The sequence below is a fragment of the Eubalaena glacialis genome, chromosome 1 (genome assembly GCF_028564815.1).
Source record: "Eubalaena glacialis isolate mEubGla1 chromosome 1, mEubGla1.1.hap2.+ XY, whole genome shotgun sequence".
Classification (NCBI taxonomy): Eukaryota; Metazoa; Chordata; class Mammalia; order Artiodactyla; family Balaenidae; genus Eubalaena; species Eubalaena glacialis.
Window position 1 is genome coordinate 170,111,152 of NC_083716.1, and position 25,819 is coordinate 170,136,970.

Below are 25,819 nucleotides of genomic sequence, written 5' to 3' on the forward strand. Positions count from 1 at the left end.
AATGAATTTTCTTTTTCAACATTTCATGAGCTGCTCAAAATCATTATATATTTCAGTTTTCTTCCTCTTTGGAACATGTCTTTCTTGTAAAGCCTTTTATTTTTCCTGGAATTGCTGACTGCCTTCTTTTTCTCTGGGCTTCTGTGCTTGAATGTCCTCAAGCTTCCCCAAGAATTCAATAATTCTATCCTGTTAACTCTTTATTAAAAGTTTAAGTGTCGAGTACAGCAGATGTTGCACAGCAGATCTCCAGAACTTTTTCATAGTGCATAACTAAAACTCTATACCCATTGAACAGCAACTCCCCATTTCTCTATTCCCATCCCTGGAAACCACAATTCTACTTTCTGTTTCTATAAGTTTTACTATTTTAGATACCTCATATAAGTGGAATCATGCAGTATTTGTCCTTCTATTTCACTTTGCACAATATCCTTAATGTTTGTCCATGTTGTAGCATATGACAGAATTTCCTTCTTTTTTTTAAATGGCTGAATAATATTCCATTGTATGTATATATATATATATTTTTTTTTTCCACACACACTGTATTTTATTTTTACAAGAGATAAATAGACTGACACCAAGCATTGTACATGGATGACCACAACAAAAGCAACAATGATTGCAATTACCAAATGGATGAGTATAATTTTTGTGACTTTCTGGTTGAATTTAAAAAAAAGAAAAAATCCGGGCTTCCCTGGTGGCGCAGTGGTTGAGAATCTGCCTGCCAATGCAGGGGACACGGGTTCGAGCCCTGGTCTGGGAAGATCCCACATGCCGCGGAGCAACTGGGCCCGTGAGCCACAATTACTGAGCCTGCGCGTCTGGAGCCTGTGCTCCGCGACAAGAGAGGCCACGGCGGTGAGAGGCCCGCGCACCGCGATGAAGAGTGGCCCCCACTTGCCACAACTGGAGAAAGCCCTCGCACAGAAACGAAGACCCAGCACAGCCATAAATAAATAAATAAAAAATTAAAAAAAAAAAAAAAATTAAAAAAAAAAGAAAAAATCCCACAAGGACTCAGAGGCAAAGAGTATACAAATGTATGTATATATTATACTTTTTAAAATTCATGGACATTTAGATTGTTTCCACTTCTTGGCTCATTGTGAACAATACTGCAATGAACGTGGGAGTGCATTATCTCTTCAAGATCCGGTTCTCTTTGGATCCAGAAATGGGATTGCTGGATCATGTAGTAGCTCTATTTTTATTTTTTGGAGGAACCTATAGAGTGTTTTCCATAGTGGTTGCACCATTTTACATTTCTAACAACCGTGCACAAGGGTTCCAGTTTCTCCACATTCTCACTGACACTTCTTATTTTCTGTTGTTTTGATTTGTTTCATTTATAATGGTCATCCTAACAGGTGTGAGATAATACTTCATTGTAGTTTCAATTTGCATTTCCCTGATGATTAGTGATGTCAAAAATCTTTTCATATACTTGTTGACCATGTGTAGATCTTCTTCGGAGAAATGTCTGTTTAGGTCCTTTGTCCATTTTTATTTTTATTTATTTATATTTTTTATTTTTCTTTGTCCATTTTTAAATTGAGTGATCTGTTTTATTGCTATTGAGTTGTAGCAACTCCTTATATATTTTGGATATTAATGTCTTATCAGATATAGTTTACATGTATTTCCTCCCATTCCACAGGTTGCCTTTTCACTCTGCTTATTGTTTCCTTGGCTATGTAGAAGCTTTTTAGTTTAATGTAGTCCCACTGTCTATTTTTGCATTTATTACCTGTGTTTTGGTGTCATATCCAAGAAATCATTGCTAAGACCAATGTAATAAAGCTTTCTCCCTGTTTTCTTCTAGAAATTTTATAGATTTAGGTCTAATGTTTAAGTCTTTTATTTATTTTGAATTGATTTCTGTGTATGGTGTCAGATAAGGGTTCAATTTTATTCTTTTGCTTGTGGATATCCAATTTTCCCAGCATCATTTGTTGAAGAGACTTCAACATTTCCCCATTGTGTAGCTTTGCCATTCTTGTTGAAGGTCTTTTGACTGCGTAGGTAAGGGTTTATTTCTGGGCTCTCTATTCTGTTCTATTGGTCTATATATCTGTCTTTGTTCTAGTACCATACTGTTTTTTATTACTCTAGCTTTGTAATATGTTTTGAAATTAGGAAGTGTGAGGCTTCCAACTTCATTCTTTTTTTCTCAAGATTGTTTTGACTATTCAGGATCCTTCATGGTTCCATATGAATTTTAGGATTATTTTTTCTATTTCTATAAAAAATGTCATTGGGATTTTGGTAGCGATTGCACTGGATTTGTAGATCACTTCAGGTAATATGGGTATTTTTAACAATATTAAGTCTTCCAATTCATGAACACATTTATATCTTTCCATTTATTTGTGTCCTCTAATTTCTTTCAACAATGTTTTATAGTTTTAAGTGTACAAGTCTTTCACATCTTTGGTTAAGTTTATTTCTAAGTATTTTATTCTTACTGATGCTATTGTAAATGGGGTTGTTTCCTTAATTTCCTTTTTAGATTGCACATTGCTAGTTTATAGAAACTCAACTGAGTTTTGTTTTTTTTTTTTAAACAAATTAACTAATGTGTCTTTTTTTTTTTAAGTGAGTTTATTTATTTATTTTTAATTAATTTATTTTACTTATGGCTGTGTTGGGTCTTCGTTTCTCTGTGAGGGCTTTCTCTAGTTGTGGCAAGCGGGGGCCACTCTTCATCGCGGTGTGCGGGCCTCTCACTATCGCGGCCTCTCTTGTTGCGGAGCACAGGCTCCAGACGCGCACGCTCAGTAATTGTGGCTCACGGGCCCAGTTGTTCCGCGGCATGTGGGATCTTCCCAGACCAGGGCTCGAACCCGTGTCCCCTGCATTGGCAGGCAGATTGTCAACCGCTGCACCACTAGGGAAGCCCTCAACTGAGTTTTTTAATGTTGATTTTTATCCTGCAACTTTGTTGAATTCATTTATTACTTCTAACACTTTTTTTATGTATAGAATTTTTAGAGTTTTCTTTGTATTAGATTATGTCATCTGCAAGCAGAGATAATTTTACTTCTTCCTTTCCAATTTGGATGCTTTTTTTTCCTTACCTAATTGCTCTAGTAGGACTTCCAGTACTATTTTGAATTGAAATGACAGGAGTGAGAAACCTTGTCTTGTTCTTTATCTTAGAGGAAAAGCTTCTGGTTTTCCCCCAGTGATTCTGATGTTAGCTGTGGGCTTGTCATATATGACTTTTACTATGTTGAGATAATTCCCTTCTATTCCTAGTGTGATGAGTGTTTTTATTGTGAAAGGGTGTTGAATTTGTCAAATGCTTTTTGTGCATCTATTGAGTTGATCATGTGATTGTATCCTTTGTTCCATTAATGTGGTGTATCACAATGATTGATATTTGTTTGTTGAACCATTCTTGTGTTCCACGGATAAATCCTACTTGGTTATGATGTATGATCCTTTTAATGTATTGTTGAATTTAGTTTGTTATTATTTTGTTGAGGATTTTTGCATCTATATTCATTAAGAATATTGTTTTTTAGTTTTCTTTTGATGTCTTTTTCTGGTTTTGGTATCAGGGTAATTCTGGCTTCATAAAATGAGTTTGGAAACGTTCCCTCCTCTTCAATTTTTTGGAAGAGTTTTAGAAGGATTGGCATCAGTTCTTTAAATGTGTGGTAGAATTCGCCAGTGAAACCATCTGGTCATGGGCTTTTCTTTGTTGGGAAGTTTTTGATTACTGATTCAAACTCCTTACTAGCTATAGGTCTGTTCAGAATTTCTATTGCTTCATGATTCATTCTTGATAAATTGCATGTTTCTAGGAATTTATCCATTTCTTCCAGGCTATCCAATTTGTTGGCTTGGAATTGCTCATAGTAATCTCTTATAATCCTTTAATTTCTGTGACATTAGTTGTAATGTCTCCTCTTTCATTTATAATTTTGAGTCTTCATTTTTTTCTTAGTCTAGCTAAAAGTTTGTCAATTTGTTGGTTTTTTGAAAAAGCCAACTCAGTTTCATTGATCTCTACTATTGTTTTTCTAGTCTCTGTTTCACTTATTTATGCTCTGATGATTATTATTTCCTTCCTTCTGCTAGCTTTGGGCTTTGTTTTTCTTTTTCTAGTTCTTTGTGCTTTAAAGTTAAGTTGTTTATTTGAGAATTTTCATCTTTTTAATATAGGCAGTTATTGCTATAAACTTCCCTCTTAGTACTGCTTTTGCTGCATCCTATAAGTTTTAGTATATTGTTTTTGTTTTCATTTGTCTTAACATATTTTCTAATTTCTCTTTTGATATCTTCTTTGGTCCATTGGTTGTTCAAGGATATGTTGCTTAATTTCCATGCATTTGTGAATTTTTTAGTTTTCCTTCTGTTATTGATTTCTAGTTTCATTGCACTGTGGTTGGAAAGTATACTTAGTATGATTTCAGTCTTCTTACATTTGTTAAGACTAGTTTTGTGACCTAACATGTGATCTCTTGTGGAGAATGTTTTGTGTGTGTTTGAGAACGCTGTGTATTCTGCTGCTAGTGGGTGAAATGTTCTGTATATGCTATTAGGTTCATTTGGTCTATGGTGTTGTTCAAGTCCTCTGTTTCCTTATTCATCTTCTATCTGGATTCTATCCATTATTTAAAGTGAGGTATTGAAATATCCTAATATAATTGTGTTACTATCTATCTTTCCCTTCACTTCTGTCAATGTTTCCTTCATATATGTGGGTGCTCTGCTATTAGGTGCGTATATCTTTTTAATTGTTATATCTTCCTGGTTAATTGACCCTTTTAGCCTTATATAATGTCCTTCCTTGTCTCTTTTGACAGTTTTTGACTTAAAGTCTATTTGTCTGATATGATTATGGCCCACCCTGACACCTGCTCTCTTTTGGTTACCATTTGCATATAATATTTTTTTCTATACTTTAACTTTCACTCTATGTGTGTTCCTAAATCAAAAGTCTCTTCTAGACAGCATATAGTTGGATCTTTTTTTTATCCATTTAGTCATTCTATGTCTTTTGATTGGGGAGTAAAATCCACTTACATTTAAGTACTTATTTATAGAGAAAAAACTTACTATTGCCATTTTGTTAGTTGTTTTCTGTCTGTTTTGTAACATTTTTGTCACCCGCCCCCTTTCCTCTCTTTTTTACTTCCTTTGTGTTTTGTTGTTTTTTTTGTTTTTTTTGTTTTGGTAGTGATATGTTTTGATTCCTTTCTTATTTTCTTCTGTGGATGTTCTACACAAAAATGTACTTTCTTTTTGGTTACCATGGGGCTTACATAAAACATCTTATATTTACAACAATCTATTTTAAGCTGATAAAACTTAACTTCAATTGCATACAAATACTCTTCACTTTTACTCCCCCCTCCTTACACTTTTTATGTTATTGATGTCAAAAATTACATCCTTTTATATTGTATATCCATAAACATATTTTTATAGTAATAGTGTTGAAAAATACTTTTGTCCTTCAACTTCTATACCAGAATTAAAAGTGATTTATGTACCACCATTACAGTATTTTGTATTTGTCTATATACTTACCTTTATTAGCAAGCTTTATACTTTCATATGTTTTTGTGTTGCTGTTCAGCATCCTTTTGTTTGAACTTGAAGGATTCCCTTTAGCATTTCTTGTAAGGCAGATAAAGTGGTGATGAACTCCTTCAGCTTTATTTTTAAAACCTGGGGAGGTTTTATTTCTCCTTCATTTTTAAAGTCCCCCTTTTTTTTTTACCAGATATAGTATTCTTGGTTGGAAGTTTTCCCTTTTAGCACTTTGAATATGTCATACCACTGCCTTCTGGCCTGTAGAGTTCCTGCTGAAAAATCCACTGGTAGTGTTATGGAACTTCTCTTGCACATGGTGATTCACTTTTCTCTTGCTGCTGTTGAAATTTTCTCTGTATTTGACTTTTAACAGTTTGATTATAATGTGTCTTAGTGTGGATTTCTTTGGATTCACAATGGTTGGAATTCATTGGGTTTCTTAAATATGGATGTCATTTCCTTCCCCATTTTTGGGAAGTTTTTGGGGCACTATTTCTTTAAATAATCTTTCTGTCCCTTATTCTCTTTCTTCTTCTTCCGGGGCTCCCATGATGCATATATTGTTTTGCTTATGATATCCCATGTGTTCCTCAGGCTTCACTCTTTTTCATGCTTTTTTCATTTTGTTCTTCTGACTGAATAATTTCAAATGACCCGTCCTCAAGTTCACTGATTCTTTCTTCTGCTTAATTGAGTCTGACGTTGAACCCCTCTACTGAATTCTTTAGTTCAATTATTGTATTCTTTAGCTCCAAAATGTCTATTTTGTTCTTTTTAAATATTTTCTATCTTTTTGTTGATATTTTCATTTTGTTTATGCATCATTTTCTTGATCTCATAGAGTATCATTATAATGGTTATTTTAATTCTGTTAGGTAATTTATATACCTCTATTTCTTTAAGGTAAGTTTCTGATTTATTTTATTCCTTTGTATGGACCATGCATGTGTCCCATAACTTTGTTTTAGGATTGGCACATTTGAAATAACAGCCACCTTTCATAGCCTTTAGGGACTGGCTCTTTGTGCAGAAGACTCTTATTAATCAGCTTGACTAGAGATTCTGGGGGCCTCTGTAACCCGTTCTTGGAGGGAAGGGGATGCAAATTCTCTGAGCCTCTGTGTGCAATTTCTCAATTAGTGTTGCTGGTTTCTTTTTCCAGGGGCTCATAATCTTTTGCTCCCTCTGAGAACAAAGGATAGCAGAGAATCTTGCTACTGCAAGTTCTATGGTTTTACAGTAGCAAGATTCTCTGCTATCCCTTGTTCTCAGAGGCCTCCAGATATCTACCATATGATGAGTCCCCATCAGCATCCCAGGTTAGGTGAGACAGATACCAGTCCCTTGGGCACTCTTCCAAAAAGCTTGAACATCAGAAATATGCTTCTTTCAATCCTTCCAGAGGGAAAAGCCTCAAGTTGTTCACCTGCCCCTAATTGCACTGAGCCATCCTATTCCCTGAAAGCCATTTTATCCACTCGTCTTTGTTCTCAGTGGCACCTGGGCGTCCAAACTACAACAGTTCTGTCAGTGCTCTGAATTAGACAAGACAGATACCAATCCTTCAGTAGCCCTCTGAAGAGCTGGAATGTCAGATGCAGCCTCTATTTTCTCTTCACCCCCAGTGTAAAAAGTGTAAGCCAGGGTATTCTCTACCACTGCTGAGCTGTGCCAGCTTAGAGGAGGGACTGATGCAGTTAAAGTGAAATTGCTCTTCTTACGCATTTGAATGTGGCTGTTCACAGCTTTGCACTCAGGTACTGTAACATCTTAACTAGATTCTGGAATTCTTGTCACAGTATTTTGGTCCATATATTGTTGTTAAATTGAGGTTTCTACGGGGGAAGGAGCACTGGGACTTTCCATTCAGCCATCTTGTGATGTCACTTCTTCCCTGGTTCACTCTTGGGCTCTACCATACATTTGTCATTCTGAGAGTTTTTTCACTGCTTTCTTAGGTTGGAAACACTCTTTCCTTCATCCCATATCTTCCTTTTTTATTTATAAGTCTGCTTTCTAATTAAGGATGCATGCACAAAAAACTAAAATCTACAAAGAATAAAATTTTTTTCATTCTTCCTTATATTTGATTTGATGATTTGGCTCAATATAGACCTCTAGGTTCAAAATAATTTTGCCTCACAATGTCGATGGTATTGCTGAGAGAAAAGACTGATGCCATTCTATGAAGAAGTATGTAAGTAGGCATGTAGCAGTTGGGGGTGGATTTCTGGAGTCAAATGTTATATAGTCAAATTCTAAACTAATTCCCATGTTTTCAGCTCCACCTCTTACTCTATTTCTTTGTTGAGTATGAACTCTTCTCTTAGACCCTTTTCGGGATTCTACTCGGCAGGCCAGGTCCTTCCTTTACCGCAGTTGGAAGGATATATATATATATATCTCCTATATAAATTTATAAATTTTATATGTATATAAAAATATGTATATATATTTATGTTTATATGTAAATATTTCTATTTTTTTAAGTTAGTCATTAGGAGCGGACTGCCTAGGTTTAAATTCTGGCTCTGATGTTTCTAGCTGTGTAACCTTGGCCACATCACTCGTGCCTTGATATTATCATGTGGTTAATACTACCTATTTTAAGGATTAAATATAAAAGTACTATTATTGTTAGTATTACTCTTCTGTTCTGCTTTTCCAAACATCCTGCTTTCATATGCTTTTCATATTCCATTTGTTTACAGCTCTCTTTTGTTGATGTTTCCCCTCATGTTTCTTTTTATATTATTTCTTTGCTTAATGAATTCTAGGTAATGAGAAAATAAACATGTGTGTTCAGTCCTCTTTCTTAAGCTAGAAGCCAAATCTGATTTTTAATTTTAGAAAATATTCAGTGATTTAATGGTTTTAGTGTTATTTTTTAATAATTTAAGATATTTTTAAATGAAATTATTCTCTCTCTCTTCATATATTATCTTTACCATATTTGCCTAGTGATCTAATGACCTAGGGTCAAAATTAAACAGGAATTTTCTTTCTTTTGATAGATTCTTAGTGATAGTAGCAAAACTGTTTTAATGCTGGTCAGAATTTAATTCTCTTTAAAGCACTGGAAGCAAAATAAAGAGTAGCAGCATGTTAGAGAAAAGCCTAGTGGTTTTTTTGTATTACATCAATTGAAAGTTAACAGTTTTATTATATCTTATGAAAAACTGAAAAATGAACCAGAAAATAATGATGAGAACGATGATGATGATAGCAGCTACAATTTCAAAACTGCATAAGTGTATACCAGGCACTTAATATATATCATGTTACTTATTCTTCATAATAGCTCTACAAGGTAAGCATTTCAGTCCACATTTTATTTATGAGGAAACCAAGATTTAGAGTGCTTAAATAATTTGCCCCTGGCCACACAGCTAGTAAAGGACAAAGCTTTCTGACACAAAGGCCTTTCTGACACATAATCCTGTGTTCTGGGATTATGTACAACTAATCTGGGACTTGAGAACCTATAGATTTGAATAAATTGCATTAATGAATGATTATTACTGCATCTCAAGGGACTGTTTCCCTTTTGCTGTGTTTCCTCCCTCTGATACCATGGTGGTCACTGTAGCTGCTCATAGTAGCTAATGCTTCCATGTCTCATTCCCTTAAAATCCTCGTCAACAACTTTCTCATTGGAATCCTCTGTTTTTTTAGAGGCCCAGGCCCAAGTGAGCCCAGGTGGGGAATACTCTAACATCTCTTAGTGAGAGCAGGAACATACCTGTCTGTATTGCCCAAGTCAAGGAGAGTTTCTTGTAATAATAGACACTCAGTACACTTTGAAAAATGAATGAGTGGTGGTAAAAAAAAAGAACAGACTAAAATTCCTGATGTAAAAGACAGAAGAGAGACTGTTGCTTAGGCAGAGGAATTTATCAAGTAGAGACTGTAATATATTTTCCTATAGAAATAATGGCAGTTGGGTTCTACAGTTCAATTAATATCACTAAAACAGCAGTCCAACTAATATTCAAGTTATGTAGTATATATGTGGCTTAACCTGGGAACCCAACCACTATTTTTATAAAATGCTTCTATAAGAAAATGCTCTCTGAAGAGCAAATAATAGACTTATGAATGAATTTTTGAAACAAACAATTTGTAAATTGAAGTTAACATCTAAGGCAATTAACTTGTTGATAATCTTTGCTTTTGTCTTCTCATTTACTTACAAAGTTATAAAGAACATGAGATCAAAAGCTGTTTTTTATTACATAATAGTACCACTTTGCCCAACTTTTTCCTATTCTCTCTGCTCTTACCCCACCCAGCATTCATCATGTTACCTTATATGTAGTAGCTACTCAAAAATCTTTTGCATACTGATTGTTTGATTTTTAATAGAACTATCACTCATCACAAAGAAAGTATATCCTGAGATACCTAGGGTTCTTGCTTCAACCTAGCTTTAATTTTAAATTACATTACAAAATTCTAAATGATCTCTAAAATATGAATTATAAACTCCAATTTTAATTGATATGGTTATACAGTATTAATAAAAATAAGTAAATTATAATAATACATTTGGATGTTTATCATTTTTTCCCACTTGACTTATAATTTAGAGGCAAATGGTTGTTGTAAGGTCTAGAAAGCATCTTGGTTTAAAAGGCCTCAAAAGCCCTGTGTTCTAACCTACACTTTAAAAAATTTCCTCTGATGGGGACAGAGAGGGAATGACCTCTCATTCCAGGAAACATTAGAAGTGATCTAATGTCCTAGCAATATATATATCCTTCTCTCTGAAAATAGTGTGTTTTGGAGTTTAGGATGACCTACCTACTTATCTCTCAGATGGAAGAAGGCTGTGACTGGGGAAGAAGGACCCATCACACATTTGTTTTAAGTATGGTGACAAAAAGATACTTCACAAAAGACACTGTTTTGCCTTTGCAGGTGTAACTGTGTGGAACCACATAATCCTAGCAATGATACATTGAAGGAATGGAGGGAGTCCAATATTTCTGCCTCTGACATAATTTGGGAGAACCTAACTGTGTCGGTAAGTGAAACATTGAAAAATAAGTCATGGACTTCCCTGGTGGCGCAGTGGTTAAGAATCTGCCTGCCAATGCAGGTTACACGGGTTTGAGCCCTGATCCGGGAAGATCCTACATGCCATGGAGCAACTAAGCCCATGTGCTACAACTACTGAGCCTGCGCTCTAGAGCTCACAAGCCACAACTACTGAGCCCACGCGCCTAGAGTCCATGCTCTGCAACAAGAGAAGCCACTGCAATAAGAAGCCCGCTCGCCGCAACTAGAGAAAGCCCGCATGCAGCAACAAAGACCCAACGCAGCCATAAATAAATAAATTAATTAATTAATTTAAAAAAAAGAAAAATAGGTCATACCTTGAATCTTATTACTATAAGGGCTTTTATTGACATTTTGAATGAATTATTGCCACTAAGTTAAGTGTTTTAAACAAATACTGTTATAAAAGTGATGGTTTTGATTTCATTCATTTCAAGTATGCATAAGTATACTGCGGTTTTCTTTCATTATTAAGTTTTTCCAGTAGTTATTAGGCCTGAGTTACTCTGAAAGCACACCTATATGGCATAATGTGACTAGATTAACTGAAAGCACATTAAATAAGAGTAGTGTTGACCTAAATGAAACCGTATGGCAGAACTAAGTCAGCCTTCTGTGTAAAGAACCCAGAATGCTTTTACTTTACTCTGTAATACTGCTCCAGCTGTTCAGAATATGTTAAGGGGGAGGGGATGTTTGTTAATATTTTAGTGTAAATATTGAACTTTTTGGGAAAACAAAAGTCACTTTTCTTAATAAAATTCTGGCACCTCCCTCAGGAAGATTTTCTTACTTCCATTTTCTCTTTATCCTCCATTCAAGAAAGAGAATGGCAACATATTTTTCACCTATCAAAGTTAAATCTTATACCTTTAAAAATATTTTTGGCTTTCCTCTTTTTTTGTGGTATCTTTTTTCCCCCTCATAGCTGAATTTCTCAATTCTTCTTAATCTCTTGCAATATTTGTGCACCTCCTTTTCCATCTACATTTGCATCCTTTACTTCTGGTCAATCAAATCTCATAATTGGAAAAACGAAAGTGTTCTGGTTTTAATAAGTATTAAAATCTGAGTCATTCTAGTTTCTTCTCTATTCTTTCCAGTTACAAACATTACAATCCAAAGCTTCTGCCACTTTATCTACCCGTATAAGCTCAAATTCCATTATAACCATGAGCATAAAACTATATAAATTCTAGTTCATTTTGTGAAAAACATATCATTTAGTAAGTGAGCCAGTTAGTGACACATAGAAATCTTTTTTGTTGTACAAATATTATAAAACTCTAAACATGATTCTTGGAAGAGCACTTGACCTATTGCCTATTTTCTCAATTTTCCTCATTAAATATTTTCTTTCAGAATCAAAATCAAATTACTTACCTTCTGTTTAAAATTCTATCTTGACCTATATTTTACTACCTTTCCTCTTATGCTAGTCATTTGCTCTAAAATAAGCCTTCACTTACTTTTGTTGTTTTCTTCTGTTATAGTTAACATTTATTCTGTCCTATTTTTCCTTAGAAAAAATAACATTACCAAACTGTTTCCTTTCAGAGAGCCATTTAAATTGATCAATAAAAGAAATGATGAGCTGAACAAGAAAGAATGCTACAGTTATTCAGAATTTAGACATGGGATTGTGGTTGATCCATTCAGCAGTGCATCTTCCATTTATATTTCCCTTTTGTAAACTATAAAGATATTATGTCTTGAGTCCCTTGCTTTTGTCCCTCATCTTGGTGTCCCCTACAATGCAGTAACCCAATAATCTCATCTCTAAATTATTTAACATGATAATTTACTCTGTGTTTTATAGTCTTGAATAATTTAATATTAAATAATAATATTCATTCCATGTAGTAGCAAACCCTGAATCATAACTTTCAAAGAGACTCATAGCACAATTGATCTAGCTAGCCATGAGTTAATTTTAAATATTAGAAGTTTTAGGGTCAAGCAGAGTACAGTGAAAAATATTTTGCAATCAAAGCAAATCTAGCACTGTGATTTTTTTCTTTAAGTTCTGTACTAGGAGTTAACATTCTGGCAGAAATTTTCATATTATTTTTCATTAGTTAAAAGCAGTTTTTGCAATAGGTAATTGCTAATCTTGACCAGAAATAGCATTTATCACCAAAGGAAATGCTACATAATGAAAAAATCTTACAATTTTTAAGTCAATGAGGGCCATAAAATTTTTTTGTCTTAATTGTTATTCTGGGTTTTCTTTCCTCAGAATAACCATTAACATCACCAAAAACATTGTATTAATAAAGCACTGTGCTAATGGCTATTATAACTAGTTTTGTAAAAATAGTCATGTAATATTTACTTTGTATATTATTCACGTGATAATTTTTAATTGAATTGTTACATATCTCATAAATTGTAATTTATACCTTGCTAACTCAGCAAGTGCAAAGAACTTTAGCTTTCTTTGATTCTCCCAAACAGCTGTATGCATAGTAAGTGTTCAATAAATATTTAATGATCATTTTGAAAAATAGTCTCAAATCACAAATTTACTATTTAATGTAAATGTCTTGTTTTGGTTTATTTTGTTTTCCAGCTTTATTGAGGTATAATTGACAAATAAAAATTGTGTATATTTAAGGTATAGAATATGATGTTTCGGTATATGTATACGACGTGAATGATTACCACAATCAAGCTAATTAACATATCCATCACCTCACATAGTTACCTTTTTTTTTTTTTTTTTTTGGTGAAAACAATTAAGATCTACTCTCTCAGCAAATTTCAATTATTTAATGCAATATTATTAACCATAGTCACCGTGTTATACATTAGATCTTCATAATTTATTCATCCTGCATAACTGAAACTTTGTACCCTTCGACCAATATTTCCCCATTTTTCCCCTCTCCCCAGCCATTGGTAACCATCATTCTACTCTCTGCTTCTGAGTTTGACTTTTTTAGATTCCACATGTAAGTTAAATCATACAGTGTTTGTCTTTCTGTGTCTGGCTTATATCAGTCAGCATAATGTCCTCCAGATTCATCCATGTTGTTGCAATGGCAGGATTTCCTTCCTTTTTAAGGGAATGATATTCCGTTATATATTTATACTACATTTTTTTAATCCATTCATCCATTGACAGACATCTAGGTTATTTCCATATCTTGGCTATTGTGAATAATGCCTAATTCAAGTGTTTTATAGCAAGCTAGAATACTTAGATTTCTATGTTTATATATATTTTTAGCAGTATCTCAAAATCTGTCATTATAAAGGAATTCCTAGGCGAGGTTTAAAATATTCACAAGCAATTAACTAGCAATTGGTTAAGAAATGTTTTAGTGCCAGTATTACATATTTAGCTTATATATAAGTAAGGGGCAGGACACTAATGCCAACTTTAATTTCTTATTTTATCAAACTTAATTTTTACCAATTTATAACACTGCTGAAACTTAGAACGTGTTGAAGAATAATTAGTAGAAATGAGTTTGTCAACAAGCATTTTTTCATTTTTGTAAGTGAAACCATATGTGAGACTCAAAATAAGAGAACAGGATTTGGATTTAGTTTTCTCTTCCAAATCTCAGGACTTGTTTTGTGTGTGTGTGTGTGTGTGTGTGTGTGTGTGTGTTAAAGGTACAGTTAGTATAAACCAGAAAATAAATGTAGAATTTAGTAGTTCACAATTTTTCCTTTTTAAATAGCATACTGTCCCCCTAAAAGGAAGAAAAAATAAATACGCTTTTCAAATTTGTTTTGAATTAAAGTAACTAGGCAAGCTATTGGCAATGTATTATAGCTTGTAAGACAGTTAAGTGATCCTTTAAATGGTGTCTATGTTCCTAAGAATTGAGAACAAGACCCAGCCAAGTCCAAGACTTGGAGGACTTTTGTATCTGCACAAAAGACTGATCACAAATATTTAGATAATGTGTTTACAACAGAGCTTCTAGCTCCTCTTTTTATTTATCCATTCTTCTTAACCATTACTTTGCTTAGTAATTGTTATACTAGTATCTCTGGACAAGGGGCAAGAGATGGGACTAAAAAATTCAAGGATTCATTTTTGCTACTTTATCTATTTTAACAGAGTTTTGAGAGAAGGAAAATTAAAGTTATAATTAAGGCCTGGGGGATTTTTCTTTGGTTTCTCAATTAGCCAAGTCATTGTGCTCTATATTAACATAGATAATTGGAATTCAACTTTAGCAAAGAATGTAGCATTTGCAGTTAGATTAGAAAAGGGAATGGAATTGTTTTAGATAATTATAAAGTACACAAACAATATTTCTCAAGAATCCTAGCCTTGGGGGTAGCTGCCCCAAGTAGATTTTACTAGTTTGTTTTTGGATAACCATGTAACAATCTGTGATTTAGTCTAGAATCTTTTGAAGGTATTTGTTTTCTGCTATACAAGGACTCCAGGGCCTGAAGCTTTGTTCATTGGACAGTCTCTGTTGGTGATCAGTCCGTCAGTCCATATTTTTCTCTAAGATCTTTAAGTATATGGCACAATTCAGTTTCTGTTCAGGTCCAGATATCTCAAGTACTAACAAGGTCACTGGATCACTTAAACCATTCTTTTCTCTGTTTTGAAATAAAAAATTAAAATTTAGTGTTCTAATCTTTACATTAAAATAGTAAAAAGCAAACCGTTTTTAAAAAGGTTTAATTTCAAAATATTAATGTTTAAAATGCTCAGTTTTTTTCCTCCAAGAAAGGAAATTTTTTTGACTTTGCTGCCACCTCATGGCTAAGGCAGCAATTAGAAATGATCCTTCAGAGGCTTATAAAATATGTACCAGGAAAAAAAAGAAAAGACCTTGAAGAAGTCATAGTAAATATGAACTTTGCATTGCTCCTATACGAACTTTTTCTCTTTTGTTCTATAATTTAAATTTGAGCCCCATCTTTGACTTTCAGTTTCACTCCAGTAATAATGTATCATAGTTTTTTGTTGCTTTTCTCACCTTTCTTGGGAGCTTTTGGACTAGATAATTCTACAAAATCATTGTTCTTCTTTAATAATATTCCCACCAAAGGCATCATGTTTGTATCACAACTCTGCTGCCATGAGCCCATAACCAATTACTTAACTTCTCTACACCTCAGTTTCCTCAGACATGAAATAGAAATAATAACAACTACCTATTTTATAGGGTTGATGTGAAAATTAATTAAGACGGTGATTGATAAATCAGTTAGTTTTATAGATTTAAACTTAATTTGAAAAGGCAAGAATTTTAGAAGTGGTTCATATTGCTCACTACCTATCCAAATAGGAGCCATAACTGAACAACTTCAGCAACTCAACCGCAAGTGATCTTAAGATGTTAGTTTTCTGAAAGAAACGTGTCCACCTTTTTTTTCTTAATAGCTCCATTTGTTTTACTTCCTCTGGCAGGAATGCAAATCATTGCATGGAGAGTATGTTGGACGAGCCTGTGGCCACGAGCACCCATATGTTCCAGATGTTCTATTTTGGTCAGTGATCCTGTTCTTTTCCACAGTTACTCTGTCAGCCACACTGAAGCAGTTCAAGACTAGCCGCTATTTTCCAACCAAGGTACTTAGACTACAATTTTTCTGATCAAAATGTGAACCAACATAAAGCATGCTATGGAGTCATGTGTGTTTTAGGACAAAAGAAAGAGCTATCGCTGTCCTTAAAGGAGCCACTAAAAGATTTTTGTGTGATTGAGCTGCCAGATTAGGAGTGGGCATGGTGAGGGAGGTAAGAGAAAGCATTTTGTGATACAGTGCTAGGAGTACACGTTCCCTCCAGGCTTATCTCCTAACTTCAAATCCCAGAGATAAACTCCCACTTTCCCACTTTCATTTTTGGAACTCAGAAGCACACACTGCATTACTGATTGTCACTTTCTTGCCCAGCGAACAGTGGGAGCTATTCCAGCCTGACAGACACCTCATAGGAGCCACCATTACATTCTGTAATTGGGAAAGCCCTGCAAGACTCATTGGAACACTACCCTCTTTTTCATTTTTAAAGTGTCAGTCCCTCCGCCTAACCCACCACGTTTGCATCTGCATATTTGGAAAGGAAAGTAAACAGAGAAACAGCTTAGTTCAATATTTAACACTGCAAAGTAACACCTATAAGGTCTGACTCAGCCAAAAAAGAAGGAAGGAAGGGAGGGAGGGAGGAAGGAAGGAAGGAGAAAAGAAAAAGAAAGAAAAGAAACAAGAAAACAAGCTTTTTAGGAATGAGCTAAAAATTGTGATGAAAATTCTACTCTGGGAAAATGTTTTAAGAACTGTTGTTTGAGAGAAACTTCTGTTTTTCTTACCTCTTCCTTCCCTAAGGTGGAAGATTCATTTTTTTCCCCCCAGAGCTTAATTTGATTAATACAGAATTATTTTTTTTGTATCAAACTCCTGCATTTTGTATGTGTTTGTGTGTGCGTCATAAAGGCAGCCTAATAAAAGGCAGATCTGGTTGATTATTGTTTAAGAGTTTTTCTCAATGAAGGCTTTATAAAAGAGAAATGGCTTTAAAAACTGGCTTACATAGAATAACTTTTAAATTTGCTTACTCTGTTGTGCACATTACCTGCTGCCATACTTGTAGCTCAGATAAACTAACTAAAATATTATGCTTCTTCAATAAAAATAGATAATTTTATTTTATGGTATTTCAGGTTTATCATATTAAAATGTTACCTACGTGAGAAAGAGTACTAAAATATAGCAAAATTCTAGCCATGCAACCTTATTCTGTGAAATAAATATTCACATACTGGAATTCATAATAAACTTAGATTTTTATCAGCACTGCTGATGTAGTGCTATTGTATCACGCAAGATTCCCATAATAAACTTAGATTTTAAATAAATACTGAAAACAGCACAATCACCATTGTAGCTATTCCATAGTGCCTCATTTTGAAAATGTTGAGTGTGTATTCATCCTAATGACAGAGATACATAAATATAAATATGACAAGAGTTAGTAGTAATATTATAGTCTGCATAAAATATAATATTATGATATTATGTCATAAAGTGTTTATAAAGTGTGATTCTAGATTATGTTCTTGAGTATTCTTCACTATTTATAGTTCCTTCAAGTGACAAGTGTTTTCATTATGTTTAGGTTCGATCCATAGTGAGCGACTTTGCTGTCTTTCTTACGATTCTGTGTATGGTTTTAATTGACTATGCCATTGGGATCCCATCTCCAAAACTACAAGTACCAAGTGTTTTCAAGGTGAAGTTATCATAGGATTTACTATCATCTCTCCAACTCTGTAGGTCTAATTTTTATTCAGATGATGGCTATAACCCTAGTACTTGGGATTTTCATGAAAATATAAAGAATATAGATTAATATAACAGTAAATAAAATGCCCACAGCATGACTAAAACTTTGGCCTAATATTAAAAAAATAGAAATGACAGAAATAGAAACCTAGAGGCAGCTTGAAAAAATTTTCTGTCAATTATTCCAGTGGGAATATCTATATTCTTAAAAGATAAGGAAGCATTTTGAAAGTAAGGGTAATGCACGGTGGATAGGGCTTGAAAACAGATAAAATTAGGTCTGGAATAGAGTTCAGACCATGTTACTAACTATGCAACCTTGGGCCAGTTACTTAACGTGTCTGAGCCTGTTTTCTCATCTATCAAAAAGAGCTAGGGCCTTCTCAAAGAATTGTCAAAATGATTTCCTTTGGGACTCATCTCAGGCACCAGCCATGTTTGAACCTTTCCCTGAGCCCATGATGTGACCAAACGTCTTTTAGACATTTTTACATAGTGACCTGGATACACATCTAAAATAAGAGTTATACACAGTGGTCAATGTGATATTTGTAAATGTAAATAAATTTGCCAATCATAAATGATAAATATTAATATGATTTTATTTAATATAGGTATTGATTGAGAACACAAATTTGTGAGTCAGTCTGTCAGAGTTGAAATCCTATCTCCACCACTTACTAGCTTTGGGACCTTGAAAAATTTACTGAACCTCTCTATGCCTCAGTTTCCTTATCTGTATCTTCTTTAGACTGTTGTGAAGAAAAAAATGAGTTAAAATATTTAAAGCACTTAGAATAGTGTCTGGTACCTTATAAATGCTTTGTGAATATTATTATCATTAAATATATAATTCACTTGGCATATCAGTTTATAATTAGGGCTTTCCTGGTATTATCTGTAAGACTTAATTTGATTAGGTATTCATTAATCCGGTTAATAACTGTGCATTCTTTAATTTTTCACAGCCCACAAGAGATGATCGTGGCTGGTTTGTTACACCTTTAGGTCCAAATCCATGGTGGACAGTAATAGCTGCTATTATTCCAGCTTTACTTTGTACTATTCTAATTTTTATGGACCAACAGATTACGGCCGTCATCATCAACAGAAAAGAGCATAAGCTAAAGGTATATTTTAACATCCATTTTAATGTAAATCATTGTGATTCAACTGATGTCAATTGATGTTTATTATACTTTGTATTCTATAGTCATTTGCATAGTGAAATATTAAAATATTTTCAGATCCATAATTTTATTTTCTATATTCATGGTACTTTGTCTTATGATAAGTTTAAAATTAATTAATTAATTATTAATTAATTAATTAATTTATAGCACTTGGCTGAGCTCTGAACTCTGGAACCCTACCTCCAGGACTTAACATTTAAAAACATTGCCAAAGTTTTAGCTTTCTTTACCATGTTTAACACATTGTAATGAAATAGTGTATTTCGGTGAAGTGTAGCTTTTACCAATTTGTCTTACGTCTGGGATTCTTCTATTTCTCTATTTGACCCTAAGTATGTCTATTAGATTGCATTCATTTTGGAACAAATTACATCTTCAAATAATTCTCATTTTCTTTAGTCATTCCTCCATCTATAATGTCTAGGACATCAAAACCCAGTCATAAATGTTATAGTTTGTGACATCTTTGTTGAGTTTTAGTGCAGATTTTAATGACTTTCTTTTACAAAGAGAATAAATATGAATGTATCTTATTTATTATATTCTGACCCTGCCATTTTGCAACTGTAAATAATTAACTGTTCACTGGTGTGCAATTTGTCTGAGATGTGTAATGTGAGCACTATCATTTATAGGAATATGTTAAATAAAATCAAAAAAATCATTGAATGGTTAAAAGTACTCTGAATCAAACCTTACAAAAACAGAACAGGCACAATCTTGTTTTTTCTGGTATCATGGGATAATTGCCAGCTATCTTCACATACTCTTTAAACTCTAGGAAAAGTTTCATTGTCAGAGCAACAGAAATCATATTTTATAGAATTTTTAAGTATGTTTGTTAGAAAGATTTAAAAATCAGATTGATTGAACTATTTGATGGGAAGTAGTAATGACATAAGTATAAGAAAGCACAGTTATTTGTAATAAATCTTACTGAAAAGGAATTTTGTCTATTATATTGGGGAGAATGTGTGTCTCTCTTAAAGAGCATTCTTTATTCTCTTTGTAGAAAGTAACTTAAGCATGCTCAAAACCTTTTTTAAAATGAGTTCATATTCACTTCTTGTTTTTGTCAAAAATTTTTTTGATTATTAAAGATGTATTCTACAAAAATATCACATGAAGCCTTAGGAACTAGACCAGTGATGTGCTGGTACATGTTTAACAACCAGTCCTCTGTGTATAAAAAGAAATACCCTGATTTATAATGTTTGCAGATTTTCATGATATGAATACTCCCATCGTGGCCCATTTCAAGCTACCAAAGTGACATCAATTGGCAGGAAAAAATCTGAAAATTAAACAATTGGTTCTTATAAGTCTGTATGAGCTGGCTCCAAAATACTGCTGAACTACATTATTCAATATTAGCAACTTTGGATCATTTACAGCTCTCAAAACAAGAAATTCAGATTTCCAAATTAGTAGTCAACTTATTTAATATCAATCATTCAAAAATATTATTTGCTTTTAAAATATCAGCCTTCTGCAAAAGGAAATACCACCACAACTTAATTATTAAAGTTATGTAGTTGATTAAGTAGATCTATAAAACCGGTGTTAAGAACTTAATGTTGAATGCTGTTAGTCTGCTACTCTCTAAGAAGTAGGAAAACATTTTTCCTAGACACCAGTTTATTTTTTAAAACTGAAAACATCTCTATTTTTCCCATTTCTGTTTTTATTATATACCGAAATATGTATTTTCATACTACATATGTTGCTTGTTGTTTTTACATAAGAGCATTATAATGGTAATTATCCAATGCCAACAATATAAATATAAATCTGCATTATCATTTTTAATGGCAGTATATATATTTCCTTGTATGGCATATGTTTTAAAATGAACTAAAAGACTCCTGTTTTAGAAAGAAAGTAAGCTATGTAATCATTGTTTCCCTTTCAAAGGAAGTTGGTTTGGTTTTTTTTTTTTTTTGGCTTTTATAATTAGACAGAAATATCACTGATTTCACTGAGAAATTTCCCTTGTAAAATTTTTTTCGAAATATTAGTGGAATCTTTAAAACAGAATGTGGAAGTAAATGAAGAATTGCCCAGGGTGATGTTACCTTTTTGGCTGTCCTGTATGCTTGCTGTTTCCAGATCTCTCCACCTTATAAATCACATATTGCTTGCTCCTTGTTCTTCATGAGCCCATGGTAGGCCCTTGACATTCACAGACTTTCCAAAGCTCCAGATCAACAAATATACTATATTTACCTCCCCTTTACATATCGTATAGAATAGCTAAAATATAATAAAGCATTCTTTAAGTGGTCCTTTCAAGTATCTGCATTTATAAAATTAAATGTAGAACTAAAGCATTTAATATTTTTGTCACTGAAACAAACTTGAGACTATATTATTAAACTATATTACATTATTTGTACATTACTTTTTATTGTACAAATGGCTATGTAATCAAAAGATTCATATTTTACCCCTTAATAGCCTGGATTTAGTAAACAGCAAATCTGGCTTAATCATAAACTTTGCTACATTGCCACAAGCAGAAGAGTTAGTCTTTTCTTGGCCACTGTGAGTCTGAACACCCCATTCTCCTCCTTGGATATGGATATTTGCAAAGTAAGTTCCTTCTAGTGAAGACATATTTTATCTACACCGAACACTTTTTTTTTTTGGCCTTTAACCCTTGTCTTCTCTAAGCTTCACTACAGTGTGGTCTGCTGCTACTGATTTTCCTGTTAATAACAGCAAAAAATCACTTTCTCAGAATGTTCTTTACTCAGAGTAATGGTTTGTTCCATAGCCGCTCTCCCGCCTGTTGCTTCCCTGAAGTGTTTGCACAGTCTCTGGCTTTAACTTGAACCACATTGTCACAAAAAGACACATGTTTCTTGAATATATCCCCAGACCACAAGTTAACCACGTTTTCAGCTTTTACTTATTTTCTTTTCTCCCTTGAAAACCCATTTTTGCCTTGGTTGGAGCATTCCCTGAGATAGTTTAATGAATGATGATTTCTAGCTTCTGTATCAAGCACCTGGTAGAGGCCACATCATGTATCTAAGTCTACATCACATATCCGAGTCACCTAGAAATTCATCATTTCATTCTTTATCTCTCCCAAACTTGTATTTTAGATCTTTTCACTTTTTCTTCACTTCCATTACCAAATCCAGTAGTTGGTTTTCTTTTAGAGGATTTTTTCCTGCCATTAAAAATCTCTTTATCATTTTGTGAGTGTTACTGCATATGTAATAAAGCTGTGTTGAGCTGAAGAGTCTAGCCCTAACTCACAGGCTAAGTGACTAACTCCTCCCTCAGAATGAAGAATTTCAAGATTAGCAAAACTAACTCACTGCACCTCATGATCCTTTGGGTCACTCAAAAGTATCAGAAGTTGCAAGTGTAAAAACTTGAGAATGCAGATTTCATCTATACTGTATATAGACGTATATTCATACTCTCTCTAGCATTTCTCATTTGTTTGTTTCTTCCCTAGAGAAGTGGAATAAGCATTGGTTAACTGAATCCCTTTGAAAAGCATTAAAAATATCCACTTTTTAAAAAAAGTACATTCTCTAAAAGTGGATAGATAGATATTATCTTTCAGAAAAGAAAGTTTCTGTTAAGATACAACCGTGGGCTTTTCTACATGTTTCTGTAGACAGTTCAGTCTTCTTTTGACATCATTTTTAATAAACAGCAATACAATTCCAGATCACTTGAGTAAATGGATGCATTTGCAACATTCATTTGGCACTACATTCTCTTGATGATTATGGCATTTGATATGTTCTTTTTTGCCCTCTTTGTCAGCCTGGTTCTTCATGTCAATCTATAGTCTTTTATGTGGTTAACTTGACAGATGCAGGAAATTGCTGCCAAGCTCTGAGATGAATTTTTTCAGCAGTGGCATCTGGGTATCAGATGGTCCTCTTGGCTGGCCTCTTGTCTTGCTGCATGTTGGTTTTAGTGGGGTCTGGTGCAGCATCACCTGTTGCTATGCTCCCTTTTCCTCCCATATGTCCATTTCCCGTGATTCATGGATGAATGTGAGAATAGAAGCTCTGGTTCTGTCTTTATTTCAGAAAAAAAATCTACAGAAATATGTTAGAAGGTGCACAGTTCTCTCTCTGACAAAGGGATACTTCCCTTTGGCTGGCATGCCTATCAGCTAATAATATGGTTACAAAGACCATGTTTTTAAAGACATTTTAAATGAAAGGCAAGAAGAAGGATAATGATTAATTAGTGGAAGTGCCAGAACTGCTTTATTTCCCTTGATGCACATTAAATTAAGATGCTCCCATTGTTGTATAACATAATCAGGGGGAAATTGTATTTTTGTTTTTATTATCTACTTGGTCTTTACAAAGCTAGCTTTCTAAGTTTAAAAGGGAAATTATTCCCTCGGAAAGCATTATTTTGTCTGCTTTCTGCAATCTAGAATCCCACTGTTTTACATTTGTATCATATTTTTAAAACACTAAGACAAGAGCTGTAGGAAATCGCTCTCACGAAGAAGGCCTTCCTCATATTATTAAGCCATAGGGAGCATGGACCCTGGGAGAGTCCAGGGTGTACTAAACGCGCAAGCCTGACTCTCAAGGCCCCATGTCCTTTGCCTCCTCTAATGTTTACCTCTCAGCTACTAGCACCTCTTCCATTCTCTCTTAGCAGTACCACAACTTTGCAAAACCGCCCAGGGGGCACCATTCATATTGTATTGCCTCAGCGGTGGAAGCTTAAGGGTCAGGTCCTTCGCTGTTCTATATTCTTCACACTCCAGAGTTCCTAGGACAAAACACTCCTCTAACTGGTTAAGATGTGGTCCTTTAATGGGACTAAAATTTGAGTTCTATGCAACTACATTTTCCAAAATGTTCTGCAAAAGGACCAGGGGACCGGAGTATGGCCCTAGTGAAGCTAGTCACACCTTTTTGGTCATGCTGACACCAGGGTGTTTCTCTTCCCACCCTCCATCTCTTAATAATGAAAATCTCTCCCGAGTTACTAGCAAAAAAAGTTTCTAGAGTCATATTCACAAGGGAAATTGAGTTTAGGCATTTGGGTGAACTGGAGCATTGCCCCAGCTAAGCTGACCCAAGGAGGGGGTGCCACAGAATTGGTGACAATGCAGGAGGAAAAGGTCCTTATGTGGTATCTCTCATTTTCTCCTCACTGTCATCTCCTACACTTTTATAATTTGGCAGGGATAAGCAGAAAGGGAAGGAAATACAACCGATTTTAAGGGTGTTTTTCTTAATAAAACAACAAAATAAAATAGCAGAAAGAAAACACTGCCATGACAAATACACATCAAATACTCAGTATGTTTCACCCTCCAGGCTATAATAGCTTTCAGATTAACTAGAAACTGCTTGCAGCTTGGTAAAACTGCCTGTAAGAAAAGCCAAAATTATTCCTCTAGAATAATTGGTAATTTTTGCTTGTGTTCATAATAATAAATTTAACAGCTGTATTTATTTTAAAATTATACCTGTTTGATTCTAAAAACTGTTTCAATAATGCATATTTCCTTTTAAAAAAGTCAGTCTGTAACTTTTTGATTGCTTATTGTATGTCGATGATTGCACTAAAAACTGAGATACGCTGAGAAATTGTATGATAAGTTTACCTGCCCTTAAGAAACATTTATATATTTTTACTGAGGATCCTTGAAACAAGTGAGTACAAAAGAAAAATGTATTGTTCAACTGCTAGAATATAATAGCCCCTAACATTTACTGGGTACTTACTAATATATCAGACATTGTTCTAAATGATGTGCAAAATCATTTGCAAATTATTTAATTCTCACAACAACCCAGCAAGATGTCTCCTGTTATCATCACCATTTTTCAGGTAGGGAAACAGAGGCACAAGAAGTTAAATGATTTGCTCAAGATCATTGGTTGAGCCAGCATTTGATTCCAGGCCACCTATCTCCAGAACTTATACCCTTACTACCTCTCATGAAGTAGTCATTAAGAGTTGGAATGTAAAGTAACATTTGCTGCCTCTGAGGCTTTACACTGTCAATTTCCTATGGGGGATGGAGGAAGAGGGTAACTCGGTTCTTCCCCATTCTTCAATTTGTCTCCTCAGGGAACTCTTAGCTCATCACCCTCCCCTAGGGAGCAGTCTCCAGGTCCCCACGCCTCCACAGGTCCCTTGCACCCATTTTTCCTCATTTACATTTCCTGCCTGGTTCAAGAAAGCTCCGAAGTTTGCAACATCTGGAGGCCAGTGACAGCACAGGAGGATCATAGAGGAGATAGAAAACACAAATACTATCACTTAAAGGAGAGGCCAAATTTTTCCAGGGCTGAAACTGAAACAGATGAGAACAAGATGCAGTAGTAATATATTAAGATAAAAATGAGTATATATGGAAGTTCAGGTTCTATGATATTATTTTTCCCAGTAAAAGTCAGCCACTGAGACAAAACAGGGCAATTGGAAACTGAGGGTTTAAGAAGAGTTTTTCTTTAGGAGATCTTAGCAGAAAGGCTTCTTGGGTATTGTCAGGAAGTGGTTTCTAGTCACCACCAGGCCATTCTTAGCTCTGCTGTGGACACAGCCCTTACTTTGTTTTCTCAGCCTGATGCCTGGTATGTAATTGGTGCTCAATATTTTTCGTATGAATTAATGATGAAAGACTAGACATATGAATTGCAAATTAACCTGCCCATTTAAGGAACCAAAGTGAAGTGACTGTATTTGATAATGACTTTACCTATTCAATAGAAATAGAATGGAAACTA

At 34.2% G+C, this 25,819-nt stretch overlaps 1 protein-coding gene across 2 annotated transcripts in view; it reads left to right on the plus strand.

Moving 5' to 3' along the window:
- The window catches only part of SLC4A10 (solute carrier family 4 member 10), a 222,397-nt gene that overhangs the window by 171,438 nt on the left and 25,140 nt on the right, over positions 1-25,819 (plus strand). For both annotated transcript variants that reach the window (XM_061200696.1, XM_061200686.1), the window contains 4 exons: positions 10,477-10,582; positions 16,010-16,171; positions 17,720-17,833; positions 18,855-19,016. In XM_061200696.1, the coding sequence (XP_061056679.1) occupies positions 10,477-10,582; positions 16,010-16,171; positions 17,720-17,833; positions 18,855-19,016 (544 nt within the window). The remainder of the gene's footprint in view (positions 1-10,476; positions 10,583-16,009; positions 16,172-17,719; positions 17,834-18,854; positions 19,017-25,819) is intronic.